This window comes from Anarhichas minor, unplaced genomic scaffold (genome assembly GCF_050575085.1).
Source record: "Anarhichas minor isolate MPS153535 unplaced genomic scaffold, ASM5057508v1 ptg000002l, whole genome shotgun sequence".
Classification (NCBI taxonomy): Eukaryota; Metazoa; Chordata; class Actinopteri; order Perciformes; family Anarhichadidae; genus Anarhichas; species Anarhichas minor.
In genome coordinates, this window is record NW_027466448.1 from 9,464,927 (window position 1) to 9,487,407 (window position 22,481).

At 39.7% G+C, this 22,481-nt stretch overlaps 1 protein-coding gene across 1 annotated transcript; it reads left to right on the plus strand.

Annotated features, from left to right (window-relative positions):
- The first annotated feature begins 17,386 nt into the window (after positions 1-17,386).
- slc5a1 (solute carrier family 5 member 1) lies at positions 17,387-22,266 on the plus strand. The gene is made up of 11 exons (XM_076104229.1): positions 17,387-17,491; positions 17,594-17,699; positions 18,149-18,229; positions 18,347-18,555; positions 19,093-19,228; positions 19,368-19,475; positions 19,570-19,720; positions 19,812-19,980; positions 21,529-21,744; positions 21,864-21,969; positions 22,052-22,266. Exons 1-11 carry the CDS (start codon positions 17,396-17,398, stop codon positions 22,264-22,266), a joined length of 1,593 nt encoding a protein of 530 aa, XP_075960344.1. The 5' UTR covers positions 17,387-17,395.
- The last annotated feature ends 215 nt before the right edge of the window (positions 22,267-22,481 follow it).

Here is a 22,481-nt window from a genome sequence, read left to right on the forward strand (position 1 = left end):
CATATATACATATACATATATATATATAAGTCAAACACTGTGTACGATTGTACAGTACAGTTGTCAGAGAGGAATCTATTGAAAAGAGTTATATCAATATAATAATAGTGAATATGAATTTATGATGATGATGAAAAAGATGATTGATGATGATGGTAGGGGTGATGATGATTACAACAATGTCAAGGAAAATATCACTGCAAAGTTGGCATGAGAGGAAAAACTGGATCAAAGGACAACAAGACTGTAGAAAAACATGAAAACGAAGAAGCAAATCGTGAAAGTTTAATCTTCCTTGCATTGTCTAAGTGGAAATTGTTTAACAGCCAGTCAGTATGATGTGTAAATATACTGTAAGGTACACTCTTTGTTCAAACAAATCAAAATATAGGTTGAGTTGGGATACTGTAAATGAGAGAAAGAGAGAGCGAGAGAAAGAGAAGGAGGAAAACCCCACTCCACTCCTCCTCTTACCCTTTCTTTTCAGTTCAGAGGGTGATGTGCAAACAACTAAGCTAAGGGCTTCAGGCTTGACTTGACGGGATGTCCACTTCAACAAAAGACAAAACAACTAAAAAAGAAGTATAAAGAGGACAATAACTATGAATAAAACAACTTATGCAAATTTACATGGTGTAGTAAATGTGTTTTTGGGTGGTGTCAAAAGTGCTTTAAATGTGTTTGGGATGGGACTCTTCATCTTTCATAATTGTGCTGCATCAAATGATTTGCAACCAAGAAGAGAACATACTGTCCAAAGTCCTGGCTTTCATCCTCAGTGTACGAAATCATGACATAGAAAGTGTTTGTCCTCGCCATACAATGAAGCCGCTGGGGCAAGAATAATTCTGACATAACGTATGCAATTAAATTACTCCTGAATGAACTTGGCCTATGTGTGATGAGGTGACAGGTGACGGATTCCACTCTAATTAGTGTATAAACCCCGGCTGACCCCAACATGTCTGCTAATGTGTCTATCCCCAAATAAAAGTTTGGTTTTTGCCATTTCTAATCTTTAAAGAATTAAATATCCCACTTATCACACAATTTAGATTCCGTTTAATGCAACATTCATACAGAGACATTTTTGCAAACCTCAACCACTAACAATGATACAAACCTGAAACAGGATGATGTTTCTACCAAGTAGGCAACTCAACATGTGGTATAAAGATTATTAATCACCGTTTTAGTGTTGATGGTGTTTTCAGTCAGACGATGGGGACCATACATAAAACATGTAAGGACTGTGTGGTTGATTATTTTTTAAATGATTCTTATTCATCCTATATTGACTGTAAATTACGAGGGTATTCATTGAAGGATTGATTTGAGCAACACTGGGAATCTGTTTTCGAGATGACCATAAATAAAATCCACTATTGAGGAGGGAGATGAGATCATGCCTTGTGACTGTCATGTGGAAGGAGTCTGTGCCAACAATAAAAAACAAGCTACTCAATGGCAGAAAAGCTGCTAAAAAAAAGAATCAAAGGAGGTATAGAACTGTTCCTTATTTGCTCATTCCAATAAAATAGGAAGGAAGTGACAGTGTGAAGTGGTAAACGGGTGGGGCCTGAGGTTTTCTCATGACTGTTGTCACAGGGTGCTGCTAAGCAGCTGATGTTCGAGTAATTGACTGGAAATCACTGCGTGGGAAAATTTCACCTGGGTCACATTTATTGACAGTCTAGTTACTCTAAGTGAATGCAGAAGTGCAAATACTCGATTATTTGGCCAATACTGCATCCCATAGGGAGGGCTTAAAGTCCCATTTCAGCTTGACAAAATTAAAACAGCTACAAGAAAGGGAACTAAATACAAATGAACATCCTCTGGAGGAATAATACTATATTTTACTAAAATATCTTAGAGTCTCAGTATTTACTGCAGAAGACATATTCTAAAAATGTAATGACAAAACATTTTACATGTGATGGAGAAAAGTTGTTCAAATGCAGGATAGAGAGGACATCATGGAGATCAAACGCACACTCTGCACATAGTACTTCCATGTGTACGGCTGGAATCCCATTAAACTGTGGCATTAATGGCTAAGTGCAATCAATGCAAAGAAGTTTGTATAATTGACACAGATTAACAGACAAATGTATAGTTTCACTGAGAAGATTGGCACATATAGTGAAAGGAAAAAAAGCACTCAAGTGACGGATGCAGTTAAAGGGAGGAGCTAGACTGAATGAAGACGTTTCTTTCTTCCACTTTGCTCCGAAAAATATGACAATGAGAGATAAATCAATATATATATATATATAAATATATGCTTTCTGGTGCAGAAATGGTCCATGCTGTCAACGTTTTGTGATATCTATAGTATAACGTGATGTTTAACATAGGCAACATGTCATAATGCTGCATGAGAAAGTGAGGAAAGTAAATCAGCCAATCAATTGTTCAAATAGATTGAACAGACAGCCAGATGTGATAAGAGGTTTCGAGGAGTTCGGTGAAATGGGGATAAGAGACATGAGACAAATCACGAGCAGATCTATGGGCGGGACTATTTTCGATGTTTATCCAAATTTACTAACAGCATTTCTCTGATAGGTTGCTATAATGTTTAGTAACCCTGAGCAGAAATACTTCTGTCTTTACTTTTAGACTTTGGAAACGTCAAAGGAGCTTTGTCCATAGATGTAAGATTTAAGTTGGGGCCATGCCAAACTCAGATTTTTCATCTGTATTGAGACATCTGATATCTAATAAGGAAAAGGGATTGAGGACATTTCTAAAAATGTAAGTAGTGCACAAATAGAAATTATTGGCCCTATGATGACAGTTCTGAAACAATAAATACATATAATCCCTGGCTTATTCCACGGCCCCTACTATTTCTAGGCCTCTTGAATCATTCAGACATTTCTGAGATAAAAAAGGAGGAAAGAACAAGGCCCTTGCCACTAGCCTCTCTTGACCCTTGCTGTCTTGTTGAGCAGCACTTATTTCCCTCTCCACTCCCCTCCATAAGATCTCTCCTAAACTGGTTTTCCTCACACCACTAGCAAGTGATTTATCGGCTCCCACCTGTCCTCAGCTCCCCTCTTATTACTCCTTCCTGCTGACTCCTTCCTGTCCTCGGTGACCTCAACATTTATACCTGCCCTCTTATCCTCTCTGGACATTCTCCCCTTTCATCTAAGCTTGCGTATCTGCCCCCGCCTGCTCCTTGTAAACCGCCTGGTTGAATCAAATGGTCAAGCCTCCAGGCTGCTGGGTCAAAATGTCACAAGTCTGGCTTTCTTGAGTTTTATAATCTCATCCCCTCTCTTTCTCTGTCTCTCTGCTGGCAAACCTGCCATGTGTTACTTCCAGTCTCCTGCTTCTGACCCACAGCAGTTTGTCTCCATCCTCTCCTCTTGTGTCAGCACTACTTCCTCCTCTTTTCTCTTCACAAAAAGAGTGAAGACAGCTGAGGTTCATCCTCCGGGACATCTTCTGGTCACCCTCTCCTCCTCTGACCCCTCTAACATGCTCTTAATGTCACCCTCAACACATGGGAACCATGTATGCTCTGATGAAGGTCCTTTAGACCGAAGCTAAAAGTAAAGTGATCTCTGCACAGATTTAAGTGTGCAGAGATCTATTTTACCAGTTTAGAGCTTTTTCATATACTTCCAGCCCCTTTTTAAAATAAAGCAAATTGAAGTCTTAACAAAATCCCATGATCAGACTTAACTCCTGCCCGCTTGAACCCACTCCTCCCCTCACAGGCTATCACTGCTGATGTGCTCTACTTTTTGATTGCTATCGTCAACCCCTCCCTGACATCTGGCTGAAAACCATCTGTCTTTTAGAGCCACTGTTCTCCTCACACAACCTTAGACTGACCCATCGGACATCGACTGCTGTCAAGCCTTTCTTTGGCACTCCTGCTATTGTTCCAAGTTTTTTAAATTATTTTAAAATTCTAATTATTTTAAAGCAAGTTATGTGAGAGTCCAGATTAGTGGCTTTCTAAAATGAAAGCCTGTGCTAAAAATGCAATAAAACATAGCCAGCGAGCTGGTTGAAAACCATGAATGTCTGCACAAAATGTCATGGTAGTCCAGTTATAGTGGTCGAGATATTTCAGTCTGGACAAATGTAGTGGACTGCTCATTTGACTAACCAACATACAGACCAACAGACATTATGGATAGAAAAAGATATCTAACGATCCACAGGAAAGCATGTTATGCTAGTGATTTTAACAGCTAACATCAGTGGCCACAGTCACTTAATATTACTGATCCCTGCCAGTTTAAATGTGCATAAATGTTACAATCCCAGAAATACATGCCAATATAAGACTGCGGACCCTGCAGACGGACTGGCATGTGAGCCCTCTACAGCCTTCCTCTACGGGTATACTGTATACAGTGAACATAGCCTCTTTTTCTTCAGCACTTCTCCATCGAGTCCTCACACCAACCTCTTGATTGCTTATGGTTCCATGGTCAAGAAGCTCAAGATTGAACCCTGTCTTTTCATATGATAAACAGCAGTTTATCAACTCTCTGCTGCAGCCTGAATGTAATACAAACATGGGGTTACCTTACCCGGCTTTTGGAGAGGCCTAGCATTGATCAACTCCATCTCACAGTGCTTTTGGGCCAACATTCCTGCGCTGAAGCAGGCGTATAAATGTGACTGATATTTAACAGAGGTTGAACGTGATAGCACATGGCAGGCAAATGTAGCCAGAATCATGAAAATAAGGCAGAGGGTTTGGGCTCAGTCACACCAGGCTTTATCAATTTCAGACAGAAATCCATTTATTTCAGTGGCATCCAAATGATCAGGGTTCAACTTTCTTCAATTTTGTAAACTTGTGCCAATTCACTTAATGTTGCAACAGTATACCAGACCAACACTTAGTGAATAGAGTCACACCATTTTGGTAGAAACACATACAATTGCAGACGATTATGACACGAGCAAATTGGGAAAACTGATTCAACGATCTGACAAGGCGGTGGCCACAAAAGAACTCATCTATCAATGACTCTCTTTAGACGTTTGAAAATGAGATCTTGATCTCAAAGAGAATATCTGATGAAATGAAGTTACAGAAAATGAACTAAACAGCATCCTAGTGTTCCTGCACATAATGCTAAGTCACTGTTCCGCAATACAGTTAAGATAACGGTTACAGAGTTATTGTACATTGTAGTTTCTGTGATTATCTGTGGTCAAGTCGTCTGCCAATCATTGCTTTAGGACAGCGTGCATTGTAGTTGGCAGCTAGTTCAGTATCTGATGCTTACTGTCTTTTTTGTTGTTTGCTAACCTGTCGGCTTTATACAAATAAGTCTCCTCAGCCTCACTCTGCCGCATATTTTAGTCCAGTCATTTATTTTGTTAAATAAAGGCTGTAAAAAAACTAATTTTGGCAAAGTGATTTTATGAACAGCTTGCTCTGAATTTAACTGCAATACTTATTCTGCTCTTTAATAGTGGATATAATGGCATAATTTGAGGCTAGTCTGTAGCAATTACTGTAACTTCGAACACACCTTTTCGGTGTTTGAATGTTGGCAGAAATGGGGCATTATTAGAGTGAGTAAAAATATCCCGAATTCAGTAACTCCACCAGTCATTTCCTGTGCTGCCTACTACAAACCCACTCTGTATTTCTCTTATTGACAGACTGTGGGGCTCTGTGCATCTGTTGTTCAGTGAGTTAACGGGTGTGTCATTTTTCCATCAGCATGACCCTAATTTGCTTTGGTCCCTTCGTAATCCATTCTCATGACTGACTGACACGTGGAGCATGTGCATAAAATCAATTCCCCGGACTGTCCTTACAATACTAACACAGCTCAGGGAGGGGTTAAGACTGCGAAGCAAAAGTTGCTCTGCATTAATAATTGGCTTCCTTGTCAAAATGGTGTTCTCCTTAAGTTGTTGCCTTGTTAGAAACTAAATTATATCATCAGATGAATTTCTGACTCCAAGACTCTACTCGTCTTTCTTACTTCTACTTTCTGTTTGGTTAACTTTGCTTTACTGCAATTGGGAAATAACTACATCAATGCTTCACTCTAAGCAGCTGCCATTTTAGACGATATGGCTTGTGCTGTTAAAATCCCATGAAAAATAAGACCCATACAAGCAATGTTTTCTAAATACTAGCCTTAAACGCACTGGTTCCTACTGAAGAAATTCATCTTTTTTTTAAAACGGCTCATAAATATAGTTAAATTATTCAAAAAGGCTCAATCATTTACTAAAACAGCTGGTCACTGTAGTATTTAATAAAAATGCTCAAAGAACAGTAAATAGTGCATTTGTTGGGACTATTTTCAGTAGTGGATTAAAACATCTCTGTACAACAATAGAGGTAGAAGCTATATCAAGCTTTAAAATAAACATTTGTTAGTGGATCAGCTCATTGCTTCATTGCTGTTTCTGGTCCTTTCATATCATGTGTTGACAGTAAGAAAAATATAGAAAATCACCAGATGCTTTAACGTCAGAAGGAAGTACGTATTACTGTTTCTCTTGCGTTTAAAAGGGTCAAGGTATACTAGTCCCGGTCACACAACTGGCAGCCATGTGGTTTGAACTGTGGGTCTGTTTTGACCCCTTTCTGGTGAACTCTGGTAATTTCTCATCACGATGGAAGATGAAAACAATCTTCATACTCTCAGAGTGATCAGAATAAAATTCCTCTGTCCTGGTAAATACAATATCTGATATTGTGAATAACTTCTTTTTGATGAATAACTAACCCTTATATAGTAAATACTAATTATTTTCCACATCAAGAATTTAAGCTGCAACCATTTTCCAATTTATCTTCTATTTATCTCCATTTCCATGGGGACCCTCTATTTCATGATCCCACTTAGAGGGATGATTCATTTCCAGCCACTGTAAGTTCTTTCGTTGTCATATGTTCCATTACTTCAAAAAGATATGATTTCAGAGAAGCAATCCACCTATAATTAATAGGCTTACTGGCTTCCAAAATTCTGGGCAATCTGCCCTCCTGCCAGACTTTATTACACCCGTTTAAAAATGCCTCTAATGCTTTTATCACTAACAGGATCTAACGTGACCTTTTTGATCATTTTAGCATTGAATTATCCTCTTCTTATAATACCAAAAATGCATTTATTACAGATTCACACTCAAAACATTGTTTGCTTTCTGATTTTCACAAATGTACATGGCAGAGCTAACAAATGACAGAGAATTTTTTAAGACATAACTTTCAATTTCAAAATAAGATATGTGGTTTATGCCCAAAATCCTTGAACGTTTTCTTCCTACAATCCACAGCTTTTGATATATCAATTGTTAATATATGGTTAGCAGAATGGTTTACAGAATTGAAGACAAACCGACAATGAACAAAGGAACTGGTGTAGTATGTGTAGAAACTGGCTAATGGGGAAGTGAGCAGAAGGTCTGGTGACTGCAGGGCTGATGAGACAGGTGAAACTAATCAGGGCGAGGGGAGACAATCAACAAAGGCGGGAAAACACACCCAACCAGCAAAGAAGAAAAACCAGACAGGACACAAGGGGAGATTGCAAAAATAAAAGCAGGAAACACTTAAAACTTAATGAATAACATGTAACAAAAAAACAGAAGACCAAAAACACAAAATCCCCAAATCCTCTAGAAACAGATCTTCAAAAGATACAACACGGAGCCAAACTGTGACACTGGGAATGAGAACGAGATGATACTTCGCCTCCCAAGACTTCAAAAATGTCCTTTTTGTTTTTTTGTGCAGGTTCATCTGGTTCTTCGTTTAGTTGAATCAATTTGCACATCCGTTTGTGATGATGAGGGGTTAGTTAAATCTTTCACCTGACAGTCAAATAACTTCATTTGCTTTGCCTTGGTCTCTAGAAGAGATGCTTGTGTGCACGCGAGTAAACACAGCAAACGCACATGTATTGTCGCATGCAGCGTTGTCTGGTTCTGGTCCAGACTGTAACAGCGATACTCAATGCAACAAAGGTTACATTCTTTTTTATTTTTTTTGCTGTCCCTATATTTTATATGTTAAAACGCAGTTGCCACTGATTATAACCAAAGGCCAAGAATTGGTTGCCAACTTCTCAAAATGGATGCCAATGGCAACTCCATGTCGAGCCCTGCGTCATCTACCTCCATGCAGTATTTTTTACAATTGTCGTCTTCCCGCCACAGTCCAATCATCCCCCAATTTCCCACCACTCCCTACGGACCCCATGCACCCGGGTCACAGATCAGTTGATGTACAAAATATATTTTAATTTCATTTTGAGTATCTCCTTATTGAAGTGCTACTTTCAAATGACATTAAGTCATTTGTAAAGATCAAGTAAATTGGACAAATGTTTCAAGCAAAAAATGCCAACAATTCATTGGTTTCAGCTTCTCAATTGTGAGGATTTGATGCATTTCTTTGTTATGTGATGATGAAATAATTACATTTGACTGTTTGACAGACAAAACAAGGACTTTAATTAATCAACTGATTAATCGATAAATTAATCAAGAGCTTAATAAATAATTAATTTGTATTATTTTGTATTCATTATCATTTTTTTCTATCATTTGAGGTAATTAAGGAGGCACTAATAGCCCCAGGTTCACTGTGAGCAAATTGTTCTGTAATAGCAAATAGGTCTTTTTCACAGCAATCATTCTGAGATGTCACAGCAGGAAATGCACATGTATAACTAATAACATTGGCTGCATTTCATTTAATTAAGTCCAGGTGTTGTGCACGCTCAATCAATGTCTGGGTTTACGGGGACACCGTCGTTAATTAGCTGTGACATTATTGGTTCCACCTGTGCTTTTCCTGCTATGACAAATAAAACATCTAATGTAAAACAAAAAAAGACGTATTTGTCCGGAAACACACATCACTAAAGCACAATATTAACTGAAATGACAAGGGCATCAAAATGCCTGCTGCATTCTGACCTAATCTTATTGTTTTAGTTTGTGTAACTTTGTGCTCACATGGTGCATGTTTCTGGACACATTTGTGTTTAAATCAAATTGCCACAGACTAATTGAAACAAGGAAAACTTGGAGTCAGACAGATCTACTGATGAGAAGAACTGATTGGCTTCTTGATTTCTAAAGAAATTATAATCAAGCTGCCATGTGAAGTCTGTTCTACTGTTTCTTACAGAGCAATCCAAAGAGGGTAGGAGGAATGGGGGGGGAATCAGGTTTGCAGCTGGGCCCCATTAGTTCTGGCAGTGGCTACTTTGTCTTCACATGTAAAACATATCGAAGATTGTAATGCAAAAACACCATGCATTCATGCTTTACAAATTGAATTGAGTTAATAACTTTCTATTCAAAAGTATATTTATGGGTTACTTGATATAATAATAATGCCCTTCATTTGGGGATATAAAACCCATGTCCAAGACATAAAGTCCAAGAAATGGGGTGGTTTATCCCTTCCAGTGTTCAACGTTAATATTTGGCAGTCAAAGCCAGAACCTTAATTTACTGGCAAGATCAGTTCCCTATACAAGTGAGCTCTCTGATACACCCAAGTGGTTGCAATTGCAGTCTCATGCAGCCAGAAACGGTTCTCCGTCAGGTCTTTTGTTTCCCACTAAAGATTATCCATTGAATCAAGTGGCAATTCAAATTTAAAAACAAAAGGGCGCTTCAAGCACCAGAGTTTTCTCTATATTATCCTATTGTTGCAATCATAATTGTATTCCCTCCTAATATGATCAAGCCTTAAACAATCAATTTGCATCCTGAGCTTAAAGAATCATTCTCCCGTACTAAAGGCCATTCATGGCAATTTGTATAGTTGATATTAACTGGGCATTAGTCAGTGGGAAGTGATACAGCCTAATCTGATGCAGAGTTGCTGAAAGACAGCCTCTGATACACAATTTGATAAGGCAGTATAGTTCGTAGAATGAGACAATATCTAAGATTATACTCCAATCTATGAGTATTGTTTATGTTATCTCATTTTTGAGCTGCGAGAGCCCTTTCAGTTTCTTCTCCCTAACATAACAGTGACGCATTTCAGCAGTTTTGGACTACTTTGCCACCTTGTGGCTAACATTTCCTAAAATGTTTGTCTCAGTAGTTTCTGTTGTGCATATGACATTTTGCAAGTCAAACCTTGATTTTTAGACAATACATACAATGTTCTCCTGCTATGTTGACAGTTAACTTAAAGCAAGACAAGTTTCTTCATAGTTTGGATTTGCCTGACAAAACTAAAAAAAACACTGCAGCCTGCTCAGTTTTTTTTGTACTGAATAAATTTTATTAACCCTTGCTAATATCAGAGCACAGTTAACAGTTGAGATTCATAGGACTTCTTCACAGCAGACGTCTCGGCTTTTCATAGCAGGAAAGACGTTAACGATGCTCTGTTGCAGCAATTAACGATGTCACCAGTTACACCTGGGTTTGCCAAGTCAAAATGTCCACTGTGAAACGGAGGTGTTACTCTTACTGTTGAAGGTGAGTGGCTGTAAATGAAAATGAAGGCTGAGCACAAGCCACTGAGGGATGAAGAAGGGCCTCAGATGCCTCGTTCCAGACTTCCCAGCTCCCACAATTCTGCTCGCATGAACCCCCAGCGCAATCAGAAGGAGGGGGCATTGTGGTTTTGTGCCTCACCTATAATGACTGCTGCAGGGTCCGTGTGCATGTAACAGCTGATCACCTTGAAGCACTCTTTTGACCCGTACTACTGTATGACATCAACAGCTCCTTAGGCTAATCACCTGCCCCTGTGTTACTGAATATGGAACAGTACCACTATTGAACTAATGCACATCAATTATGTTGAACTCTGTCACATACATCTTTGTTGTCAATATTTTTTACAATTGAATTAATAAATGTCGGCTACTTGGAAAGTGAGGTTTTCCTAATTCACTGAACTACATACATTTTTTGTGTTTAAGAGATCAAACATTTTGAATCGCCCAGATATGCACAGGAGCACTAAGAGATTGAAGATTTTTATTTTTTAAGTATTATTGTTTAACTATATAAATCTATTTTAAATGAGTGTTTGCTACTCATGTACTGAAACACATTCAGATCAACAACAATACTACCCAAACCAAGACTATTTTATGTCTTTATCGAATGAGAAAAACTAAATAATGCAACACATTGATAACATTGTGACAGTAAATTACTTTAAATATATACAAAATAAAGGTTTGACAGGATGTTGATGCATTTTGCATTAAACAACCACAGTTTACCACATTTTCATTATATGTTCAGTACTTAATGTCCTTCCATAGATGTAATGCACACACAATAGAACTGTCATTGGGTATATTAGGTTTTACTGGAATTTATTAGCTGCATTTCGAAGATTATTGAAATGTGTTACTATATAATGCAGGACCACTGCATGGATGCCAAACACCAAAACAATGACACTCCATCATCAGAGGTGTCAATATCTTGAGCCTGTTCGCATCTGGGGAGCTGCGCACAATGCAACAAACACCAGATGAGGACATGTAACAACATATTCATCCTGCATTCAAAAGCTCATGTTAACCATTTTTACCTGAACGAAACACAATTCCAACACCGAGCAATGGTGCTAGTGATTTTGCTACATGAACAGCATGTTATTAGGAAAGCTGAGATTCCAGAGATTTTAACGATATAAATCTTATCACTCCAATGTTTCTGTACCATTTTTGAGTCAGTTCCAGTCGTCTACATCCATTTGCATGGCATGACTGAAAACAGGGTCTATTTTCCCATCTGGTGGATGAATCGTGGTACTGCACTCATACTAATGGCATTGGCCTTTGCTACAGGATGGAGCTGGTCAAATGGACCAATAGGTTATGGTTCTCTTTGAATGTATAAAGGTCTGATTGATTGATTTTTCAAAACAAAGCCCAAAACATTTGCATTTAGATGGAATAAATACAGATGGTGACATGTAAGTGACATTCATTTCAAGTGGCACAGACGGTACCCAAATGTACCCAAATAGCCAATTTGAAGATTCGACCTTTTAACATACCGCTACTAAAACCTCTCCAACTTTGCTTTGGGTCACTTTATTAGCATCAGTCTGTGCACAGGAAAGGTCCAGATGTTTTGATATTGGTTTGCTCGAGGTTTTGGGCTGCAACTGCAAAGAGGCATTCGCTCTAAAAGGTGCACAGTTTTCCCAAGCGGGACTTAAATCTTTAATTAAAGCTGTGTTCCATCTTCATTTACTCTGATGCTGCATGTGTTTCGTCTTTTTTTCATGCTCTATGCCATTTACTCCGGACTGTATATCTGCTCTGTTCCATGAGTTTCTATTACACAAAATGTCTTTGAATCAAGAGTTTCTTTTACAGAACTTTCTGAGAAGCTGAAACATAATATTCTCATGACACACCTTTTTCACAGAGGACATTTTGACTTGTCATAGAAGGAGAAGCAGTCATCCATGACTCTCTTCAGTTGTCCAAGTAAGCGTGACAGTGTGACAGTGAACTAGCATGTACAATACCAAGGCCTTCGAAATAAAGTTAAACAAAGCATCACATTGCGTTTTCGTTACTTTGTGTCATTTTGTTTTCAGCAGTCAATGGTTTCTATCAATATCAATATCAAAAGGTAATCTATTCCATCTGACATTTTGATTGTTGTTAATGGGTTTAGAATTATGAGTTGTTTTGAAATTGGGTGAAATTGTTCATGGGATGGTGGTGGAAACAGACAAACAAGCAAACTTGGCTGATGTGAAAATGATCATGGAAATATGGTAGATTTGTGCCCTGATTTTTAACAATTTACCTGACACAGAAACCTGGACAAAGCGCAGTGTAGAGTACTCACCAGTGGTGTTGAAATCACAAGATAATTACTGTCCGTACGTCTATTTTTTGAGGCCAGGCCAGCGAGTTTCTTTCCCCGTTTCAGTCCATGGGCCCTTCTGACAGAGTTTCCTGAATAATAGATCTGTAGACACAGGGAGGAGTTTATAAGACACAATTGTATGTTGACTGCAGGTCAGGACACTCAATCACTTCTCTGTTTGCCAAAGACTACAGTAGTTTCCCCCACTATACAGACTACTATGTATGGAGAATGCACTCCTGCAAGAGATCAATTTCTTGCACTAATCAGCAGTGTTTGTTTGTGGTCTTGCTGCACTGGTGTGATCGGCTCTGTGATGTGTTCGTGTTTTAAGCACCAACTATAGTACTTGCCAAGGTTATGAGCAGATTTCAGTCTCAGTGAATATACAAATAAACTGGACAACACAAAATCAAATAAGTCTGACAAAGTCTTGACCTGTCTGGGGTGGTTATAAATTCAAAGGCTCCTCTCAGGACTGAAATCCGTGAGTGTGGCTGAGCCTTAATCCCCACAGACCACTGGCCTCATTCCAATAATTGATTCTCATTCAAGTGAATATTGATTGTCCCCATTTAGAGATTTCAAGCAGCCATTTGTAACAGTATCAGTCTGATAACTCCCCCATCTCACTCCCTTGCCTCTCTCGTGTTTTAGAGAAGGTATTGTTTCATCTTTATTCAGCCATTTTGATGTGGAAAACTAAAAAAATTAAATCACATGTTCATGCTTTGGCTCCCTGTACACTGAGTTGCGAAACATTTAGGTACACCGGATTAAACAAACCAATCACTGCTCATTGAGTGCAAATTAGATGTTTTTTTAGGTGATAGTTGCGTTCGGCCATTTAATTACAGGATCCAATTCCATAATGGCTCTCTTAATTGAATTAGTTTATAATTAAGGTACAATGTACTTACTATAAGGATGTTGCTTAGCTTATTTATACACGACTATAGCTGGGTAAAAACCTAAATGTGTCTTCTGGCCGTTGAACCTGTTACAGGTGATATGTGTCTCACTTGGCCCAGCTCAACAAATGTTTCCCCCACTTTTGTTACATAACCTATAAAACCATCCATTTTTTTTTTTTTTGTTGTTGACTTTGTTAAACTAGTGAAAATGTAAATGTCAAGACAGCTATTATGTTCTTCCGGGTTACAAGAACAAAACTTTTCCCATTTATATTTTTATTTTCTCTTTGCCAAAAGCCAGAGCCCACTGCATGCTGGAACCCTGAGTGAGCACTCAGGACACACTAAAGGTACATCAAGGTGCTTTCAATTATCCTGACAAGTTAGACCTCCAGTCAGTTGAAGCTGGGTGGAGCTATACTGGAAATGACCTGATGTTACCTGACTATACAAGGCAATAACAGTGTAGGTTCTGCCACATGAGAGTGAGGGAGATGTCAGTCATGCACAGTCTGTCCACTTGAGAAGAGGTCTAATCAGGACTCATGAGTGAAAACACCTGTGTGGTGACACTATGAAGGGGCTTTGACACTGAAGGCCCTTTTCGCAGCAGCCACTTTGACCTGTCCTAACAGGTTGAACACAGGTGTGATTGATCAAGTTAATTATGGTCCCATTCTATTTAGTGTGTCACAGCCATTCACAGGGAGCCAGCATGCCCAATACCAGGGCCTCATAGTCCACCTTAATGAAACGAGGCCATAATTAATGTTATGTTTAACCTGCAACGACTTGTCAAAATGTGAAAAGGGCTCAGCTTTCTAACTAAAGTAAAAGTAGCAATATGTCAGTGTACAAATACTGTTTTGAGTAAAGGTTATGCATACACATATTATTTTAAGAAAAAACACAAAATTAGCATCATCAATTAGAATATCCTGAGTATCAGAAGTAAAGGTAATTATGCAGACTGGCACATTTCAGAATATGAATTGTATTATTTATTAATTTATAATAATTCATCCGAATTAAATTGTTGATATGTTGGTTATTATATTTGAATCTGCAGAGTAACAAACATGATCAAATAAATGTTAGTTGAGTAAAAAGTACAATATATCAGTCCGAAATGGGAGTTGTAGTATAAAGTAGCATACAATGTAAAGTACAAGTAAACAAGGTGAATAGTACAGTATACGCTTAAATATGTGTATGAGCTCAGAATCACCTGAATTAGATGAGTTTCACTGTCCTGTAGAGACACCTAGTGGCTGCTTATACCTTCTTTAAATGTTTGCACATTGACATTTCTTTTTTTTTTTCATTCTCTTACGTGACTTCCTTCAAACATTGGCCTTTAGTCTAATAATTAACACGCAAAGACTTGTTTAAGGATAAAGGAGTGTTCACTGTGGGTGGAGTGCAGTCAATGTTAAGTGCCTTTCATTTGTACAAGACTTACAGTAAAGGAGAGAATATTTCCTATTTGGTAGAGCTGTTTAGAGATCGGAAATGAAGGCCTCGCTTAGATTTAAAGATTTTATAAGATTGATAATAGTAATTGCAGTTAGTCTTTGGTGCCTCGCCCCAGATTACTCCGCTATTGTGTGAACATAAATGGCAACATATATTAGCCTATTCAATTCGATTTCAATTCAATATATTTTGTCTCGCCCAAAATCACAAATCACAAATTAGCCTCAGAGGGCTTTACACATACAACATCCTCTGTCCCGGGACCCTCACATCAGTACAGGAAAAACTCCCCCAAAAAACCCTTTAACAGGGAGAAAAAGTGTTTTATACGTACATGTGTTTGTTTAAATTGACCTGGATTAAGTTGAGTTTGGCAGTAGTGCTGATGAAGCCTGTAGATCCACCTATTTCTTTACTTGTGGTAATTCATCGTGGGTTGATCATTAACAGCATTTTTTTTTTTTATTTGCTGAAAGGTTACACATTTTAACACATCGATTTACACAAACACTGCAATGTAACAGCAAGGTTTATTTGCAGAATCAAACACACTTTCAACCAAACACAATAGCTGGCTATTTATTAGATGAACTCCCTCCCAGCCCCCCATCTTTCCCACACTCAAACACACCTCCAGCAAAGGTATACATAAGTGTCTGTGCAGGTGCTTCGGTCAAAGAGGAGCGACTCCAGCAACACTCCTGTTCTCTGGTCACCCTCTCAGCAAAAATGTCTCAGGATTATTTTGGATTCTCCTTAATAAGGAACTATGCAAGAAACGGCACGACCACTGTGGCTGTTAACAACCCAGCAGATATCTCCGTTATTGTGATCTACTTTTTGGTTGTCTTGGCTGTTGGAGTATGGGTGAGTTGCTCAGTCTTTCAGTTGAACGTTCTTCAAAATCCTTCTTCTCTGTGAATAATTAACTCCTCACCAGTTTCACAGTAGTGAGATTTGTAGTTTGTTTTACGTCAATATAAGAAGAAGAAGTCTGTATTGAGCCATAAGAGAACATATAGTGATTTATTATAGGTTGGATACTATAATAGCCTTGTTTTTTTAGCACGTCTACAGCTGCACTTTGGAATAAATTACATGCAGTGGAGTGGACTCATATTATTCAATCACAGCATCTTACTCAACAACCTGGCTCACGATATTTTATTGCAGATCAGATTACTTAACATTTAAGGAATGCACATGTTTAGATACATAGCGTTACTGGGATTTTGTTCTTTTTTTTGTATCACAGCTGCATACACAGTATAATGTAATCATTAACAAATGTGTAGTGACTTTTGAAATAGAGAGTCTGTTGCTGTTTTGCACAAATGCATTTATGTATTTTCTAAAATGTGCCCTCATCCTGTTGCAGGCTATGATCCGCACCAACCGATCCACAGTCGGTGGCTTCTTCCTTGCGGGGAGGAGTATGGTGTGGTGGCCAGTAGGTATCTCGCATTGACTGACAACAGGTTTTTATAGTTTGTTCTAACTGCTAGTATACCATATTATGGTATACTACACATTATACTGACTACGTGACATACCACAGAAGCATCAGCTGTGAATCTTAGAAATGATGCATATTATTCAAGGGTAATTATTCATAATAATAATAATTATGCACTCCGCAGATTGGAGCCTCACTGTTTGCCAGCAACATTGGCAGTGGCCACTTTGTAGGCATTGCTGGGACTGCTGCAGCTGGGGGAATCGCCATTGGTGGATTTGAATGGAATGTGAGTGATCGTGTCTGAGGTACCAATTACACCATTATCACTTCTTAAAACAAATGCATTTCTAACCTGTGACAGATATTATCCGTTATCTGTGTCAGGTGAGCTGATAAGAGTCGATTATCGTGAGAGTTTCATCCTGCAGAGGAAACAGAACAACAACAGAAGTCAACGTTTTCTTTTTAAGGAGCGTTTTGATCGGCATTGTTTATTCATTTCTTGTGTCCTTGTATGTTTGAGTGTTTCAGGCTCTTATAGTGGTCGTCATTCTGGGATGGCTCTTTGTGCCCATCTACATTAAAGCCGGGGTAAACAGAACACACTGTTGGACATATAAAACAGCAACATTAGAGGACAAAAGTAAGTCAGACAAACATGAATGAAAATCTAATTTATTATTTATGATTTTAGGTGGTCACCATGCCCGAGTACCTGAAGAAGAGGTTTGGAGGACAGCGTATTCGCATCTATCTCTCTGTGCTGTCCCTCTTCCTGTATGTTTTCACTAAGATCTCAGTAAGTCACCACGTCGTAACCCTCAGTGATGTCCTCTATGTCAACATTGTATTTCACATTATTGATTGAAATGATGTGTTTTCCCCTCTCCTCTCCACTCAGGCAGACATGTTCTCTGGTGCGATTTTTATCAACCAGGCACTTGGGTTGAATATCTACCTTGCTGTCATCATGCTACTATCGATTACTGCACTCTACACTGTCACAGGTCTGTCCCCGTAGGGTGCATCCTCTTCCTTTTCCACCATACCCATAGATTAAAGCCAGTAGTCTTATCTACTTTACAGAATGGCACTACGACTAGGGGTAAAGTCTTCTGAAGGCCATATATATAGAGATGTAGGCACACACACATAGACACACTGTCTCCTCCTGTCTAGTGTGTCAATGTGGTTAATTACCCATGGACTGCGATAAGCAGGAAATGGCCTTCTGTTTCTGTTTTGTAATAACGCATACACACCTGAACTTTAACTTTACAAAGAACGATCACTGACACAAAACAATCTTAACCCTGAATAAACCAATTTGCCGCGATGAATTAAATCTTGTACAAAGTTCTCTCCGGTAAGTTCAGTGAAGTACATTAGTGGTGATAAAATGGGTTGATTTGGAATGGAAATACATACACTGATGACCTCACATACTGTATCTCAGGTGGATTGGCTGCAGTGATCTACACAGACACCTTACAGACCATCATCATGGTTGTTGGATCATTCATCCTCACGGGCTTTGGTAATATGGTATTTTCCTTTTTTTATCACTATACTCATTTGTATTATTTATTGTGACGAGACAAATCCTGTTTGTAAAAATGATTGTGAAGTCAGTCTAACTTACACACATCTGCAGCTTTCAATGCGGTGGGAAGCTATGAAAGCTTCCAGCAGCAATACATGGAGGCCGTCCCCTCTATCACGGCTAACGTCAGTGCGAGCTGCTACGAGCCTCGGGCCGACTCCTTCCACATTTTTAGGAACGCGATCACAGGAGACCTGCCATGGCCTGGCCTTGTCTTTGGCCTCACCATTCAGGCCACCTGGTACTGGTGCACTGATCAGGTCAGTCCAGGATATGTGCAGTATTGTTGGGCATTTGCACGACCACAATCCATGGTCATAAACACTCACCCACACACACACAAACAGACTCATTCAATTGATTCCCACACAATTGTACAGACACGATGTGCCCTAATCTTGCCTGTTTTTGCCAGAGTCATTCAAGCGGTCTGAGGTCGCCTTTAGTATGAGGAGTGACGTGCTTTTAGTTAGACCGTAATGCACTCCCAGAGACTGAGATAAGATTAACAGGCAGACTATTGCTGGATCTCGGCAAAGAAGTAGATGCAAATTGAAATGTTGACATCCAGCACACAGATAAACACATTATCGTCGGCCATTATCACTGCTCAAGGACAATACTTATCTGCAAGCATATCCTATTGACTTCTTTGGCTTAAGGGATGTATTCACTCAGCAAATAGTTTTAAAACTAAAATAGAGAGAATAGTTTAGAGTTCTTTACAACCTTTTTTTTAACATCCATTTCATCATGGCGCTATACTGAACTTTTCCCGCCTGTGACATTTCCTGTAGGTGATTGTCCAGCGCTGCCTCTCAGCTAAGAATTTATCTCACGTTAAGGCAGGCTGTATCTTGTGTGGCTACCTGAAGCTGCTGCCTATGTTCCTCATGGTTTTCCCTGGGATGATAAGCAGGATCCTCTATACAGGTGAGTGAGTTTATAATGGGACAGGTGTTGGCTGAAGCAAGCTCACCGGCTGAACGCAATGTAGCTCATGCCCGTCTTACAACAATGGGGGATTTCCATCTTCCTTAACATCCTGCTGATCTTATTCATTTCATTCAAGATGTGGTGGCATGTGTGGACCCGGCTGAATGTGAAAGACACTGCGGTGCCAGTGTGGGCTGCACCAACATCGCTTATCCCACACTGGTGTTGAAACTCATGCCCAATGGTATGTGGCTAAAGACCTTTGTCTTGTGCGCTGACAATACAAACAGCTGTTTTTTTTTTGTTACCATTTGAATCTGTTATTTTATCTGTTTTAGGTCTGCGCGGTCTCATGCTGTCGGTGATGATGGCCTCTCTGATGAGCTCACTTACCTCCATCTTCAACAGTGCCAGTACTCTCTTCACAATGGACATCTACACTAAGATTCGCCGCACAGCCAGTGAAAGGGAACTCATGATAGCCGGCAGGTAAAACACATTGGGGTTCAGTTCATTACGTTTTCTGACAAATGAGAGCGTTCATGCATGCCTTACTGCCACTATCTCTGTCCGTGTATAGATTGTTTATCTTGGCCCTGATTGGTGTGAGCATAGCATGGATCCCTGTGGTGCAATCAGCCCAGAGTGGTCAGCTCTTTGACTACATCCAGTCCATCACCAGCTACCTATCACCACCTGTAGCGGCTGTCTTCATTCTTGCCATCTTCTGCAAGCGTGTCAATGAGTCTGTGAGTTTTCCACTTCAGTCATCTCTTTATTTAACTCCCTACAGAGCAATATATTGTCTGTTTCATACAAACAAGAGCAAGAGTCTACAACCATGCTAGCATCTCTGAGGTGCTTTGATCAGTGACAATGCTAACATGCTGATGTAAAGTAGGTGAAATGTTTGCTTTGTTAACCATCTTAGTTTGGCGTGATAGCATGCTGATTAGCACAAAACACAAAGTACAGCTGAGAATGATGGAAACCAAAGTATTGGGGGTAAAAAGTAATTTGGCTTCATGCTCTGGGCACCACGAGTTTCTGTACCAAAGGTCATGGCACTCCATCCAGTAGTTATCGAGATGTTTCAGTCTGGACCAAAGTGATGGACTGACTAACAGGCCGACAGCATGTTAGAGAGCCATGCCTCTAACGTGGATAAAAGGGCTTTTGTGTGTGGTAAAGTTCAGTCCATTATAAAGATATTAAGTAATTACTGGCCAAAGGTCTTTGGCCACATCTTTATTTTAAATGCTTCCTCTAACTTCTTGTGTAATTTGGGGTCTTCTGACCATAAAGCAGTTGAGTCACTGGACATGCATTATGTGTCCTGAAAAAGTTGGACTGGGGTTTGGCGTGAAGATGGACCCCCTGTTTATATGTTTTTTACTCTCACGATCGTCATATTAGCTTAGGCAAAATACTGCTGTCATGCATGCCATCAGCTGATCTGTCAGTCATTAGCTGACAGATCAACACATACTCACACAATCACCGGCCACAGAAGCCAGTGAGGAGGGTTTTATAATCTGACCAACTCACTCTCACTCATGATCCTGCCATTACTGTCCCGGCTCATTCCTCCTGCACTGGTTTCTTGTTCATAATTGCCATTATGCATATTTCATGAGTTATATGTGTCTGCTGGATGCTGCTCCATGTATGCCCTGTGGTGGTTCTGTGGCCCAACAGAAATGTATTACATGCTATTAGGATTTATTTAGTTGTGTTGGTTGGTCCCCGACTTAATTCCAGACTGAAATATCTCTACAACTAATTTGTTGGTTTGCCATGAAATTTGACAGAGACATTCATTGTCCCCCAGAGGGAGAAGCCCAGTGACTTTTTCCTCTAGCGCCACCGGTTGTTCTCGACAGCTAGCAAAATACTGTATCTCGACAGCTAACGGATGCATTGTCACGCAATTTTGTACACATAATCACGTCCCTCTCTGGATGAATTGTAATCATTTTGATGATCCTTTAAATTTTCATCCAGCACAATTTATCAGGTCTCATTATCAAATCATATGATATTTATTTTGTCCAATACCTGTAATACTATTTTGATATTCCCAACAGCCTCAGCTGGACTTTGTGTTTGGTTCTAATTAGCAAATGTTAGGTATCACACCTAAATTAAGTGGTGAACAAAGTTAACATTACAGTTGTTTAAAATCTACAGGTTATCTTGCTAGGGTCAGCATGTAGCACCTCTCAGCCGCTAGCATAGCTGGAGACATTATCCTAATACATATACTGAGAGTTTTTCCTACTTTCTTCTTTCCTCAGGGCGCATTTTATGGCCTGGCGATTGGCCTGGTTATCGGCCTGTCCAGGATGATTTCTGAGTTTGCTTTTGGGACAGGCAGCTGCAATAACCCCAGTAACTGTCCCACCATCATATGTGGAGTCCACTACCTCTACTTCGCCATCATCCTGTTTGTTGTCTCCTGTGTCATCATCCTGGGAGTCTCTCTCATGACCAAACCTATTGACGACAAGCATGTACGTGACCGCTGTGAGATAAGGCTGGATACAAAATGAATCCCCGAACATCACTGGAAGACACAGAAATAGCCAACTTTATAAATAATGCATTTCAATGTGTTGTGTTGCCTGTCTAGTTGTATCGACTGTGCTGGAGCCTGAGGAACCGTACAGAAGAGAGGGTGGACCTCGAACAGGATGATTGGATTGACAACCAAGAGTCCAAACATATGGACATAGACGGTAATCAGCAGACATATAGTATTAACATATGAACACACACCCAAGTAGATTTTCTTCATCGCCTTTGTCTCTTCCATCACAGAGCCCCAGGAGGAACCAGGCTTCTGCAAGAAGGCGGTGATGGGCTTCTGTGGCCTGGAGCAGCAAAGAGCCCCCGAGTTGAGTCCAGAGGAGCAGGCGGAGCTGCAGAGGAAGCTCACAGACACCACAGAGGTGCCGCTATGGAGGAACATAGTCAACGCAAACGCCCTCATCCTCCTGTGTGTGGCTGTTTTCTGTCATGGTTTTTTCGGTTAAAGAAACTCGGCTGGTCCCAAATGCTCTCGGATAATTTATATTTAACTATGACTTTTGTTCCTCGTCTTTACTTTAGCTTTTTGTGATTGTAAACATGATGCCAGAGGGCAAAGGTGGCTATCAGAACAGCTCATGAATGGAGCTGCAGGGTGACTCACGCTTGTCTTTACCGGGAAGAGTCCACTCACACTGCTTGTAGCAGTATACATTTATGA

What these genes read in the sequence shown, in the direction of transcription:
- slc5a1 (XM_076104229.1), top strand. Translation starts at nt 17,396, where the DNA reads ATGCCCGAGTACCTGAAGAAGAGGTTTGGAGGACAGCGTATTCGCATC. An exon ending in TGCACTCTACACTGTCACAG is followed by an intron (nt 17,700 to 18,148) that starts GTCTGTCCCCGT and finishes ACTGTATCTCAG; the next exon opens with GTGGATTGGCTGCAGTGATC. An exon ending in AACCTATTGACGACAAGCAT is followed by an intron (nt 21,745 to 21,863) that starts GTACGTGACCGC and finishes TTGCCTGTCTAG; the next exon opens with TTGTATCGACTGTGCTGGAG.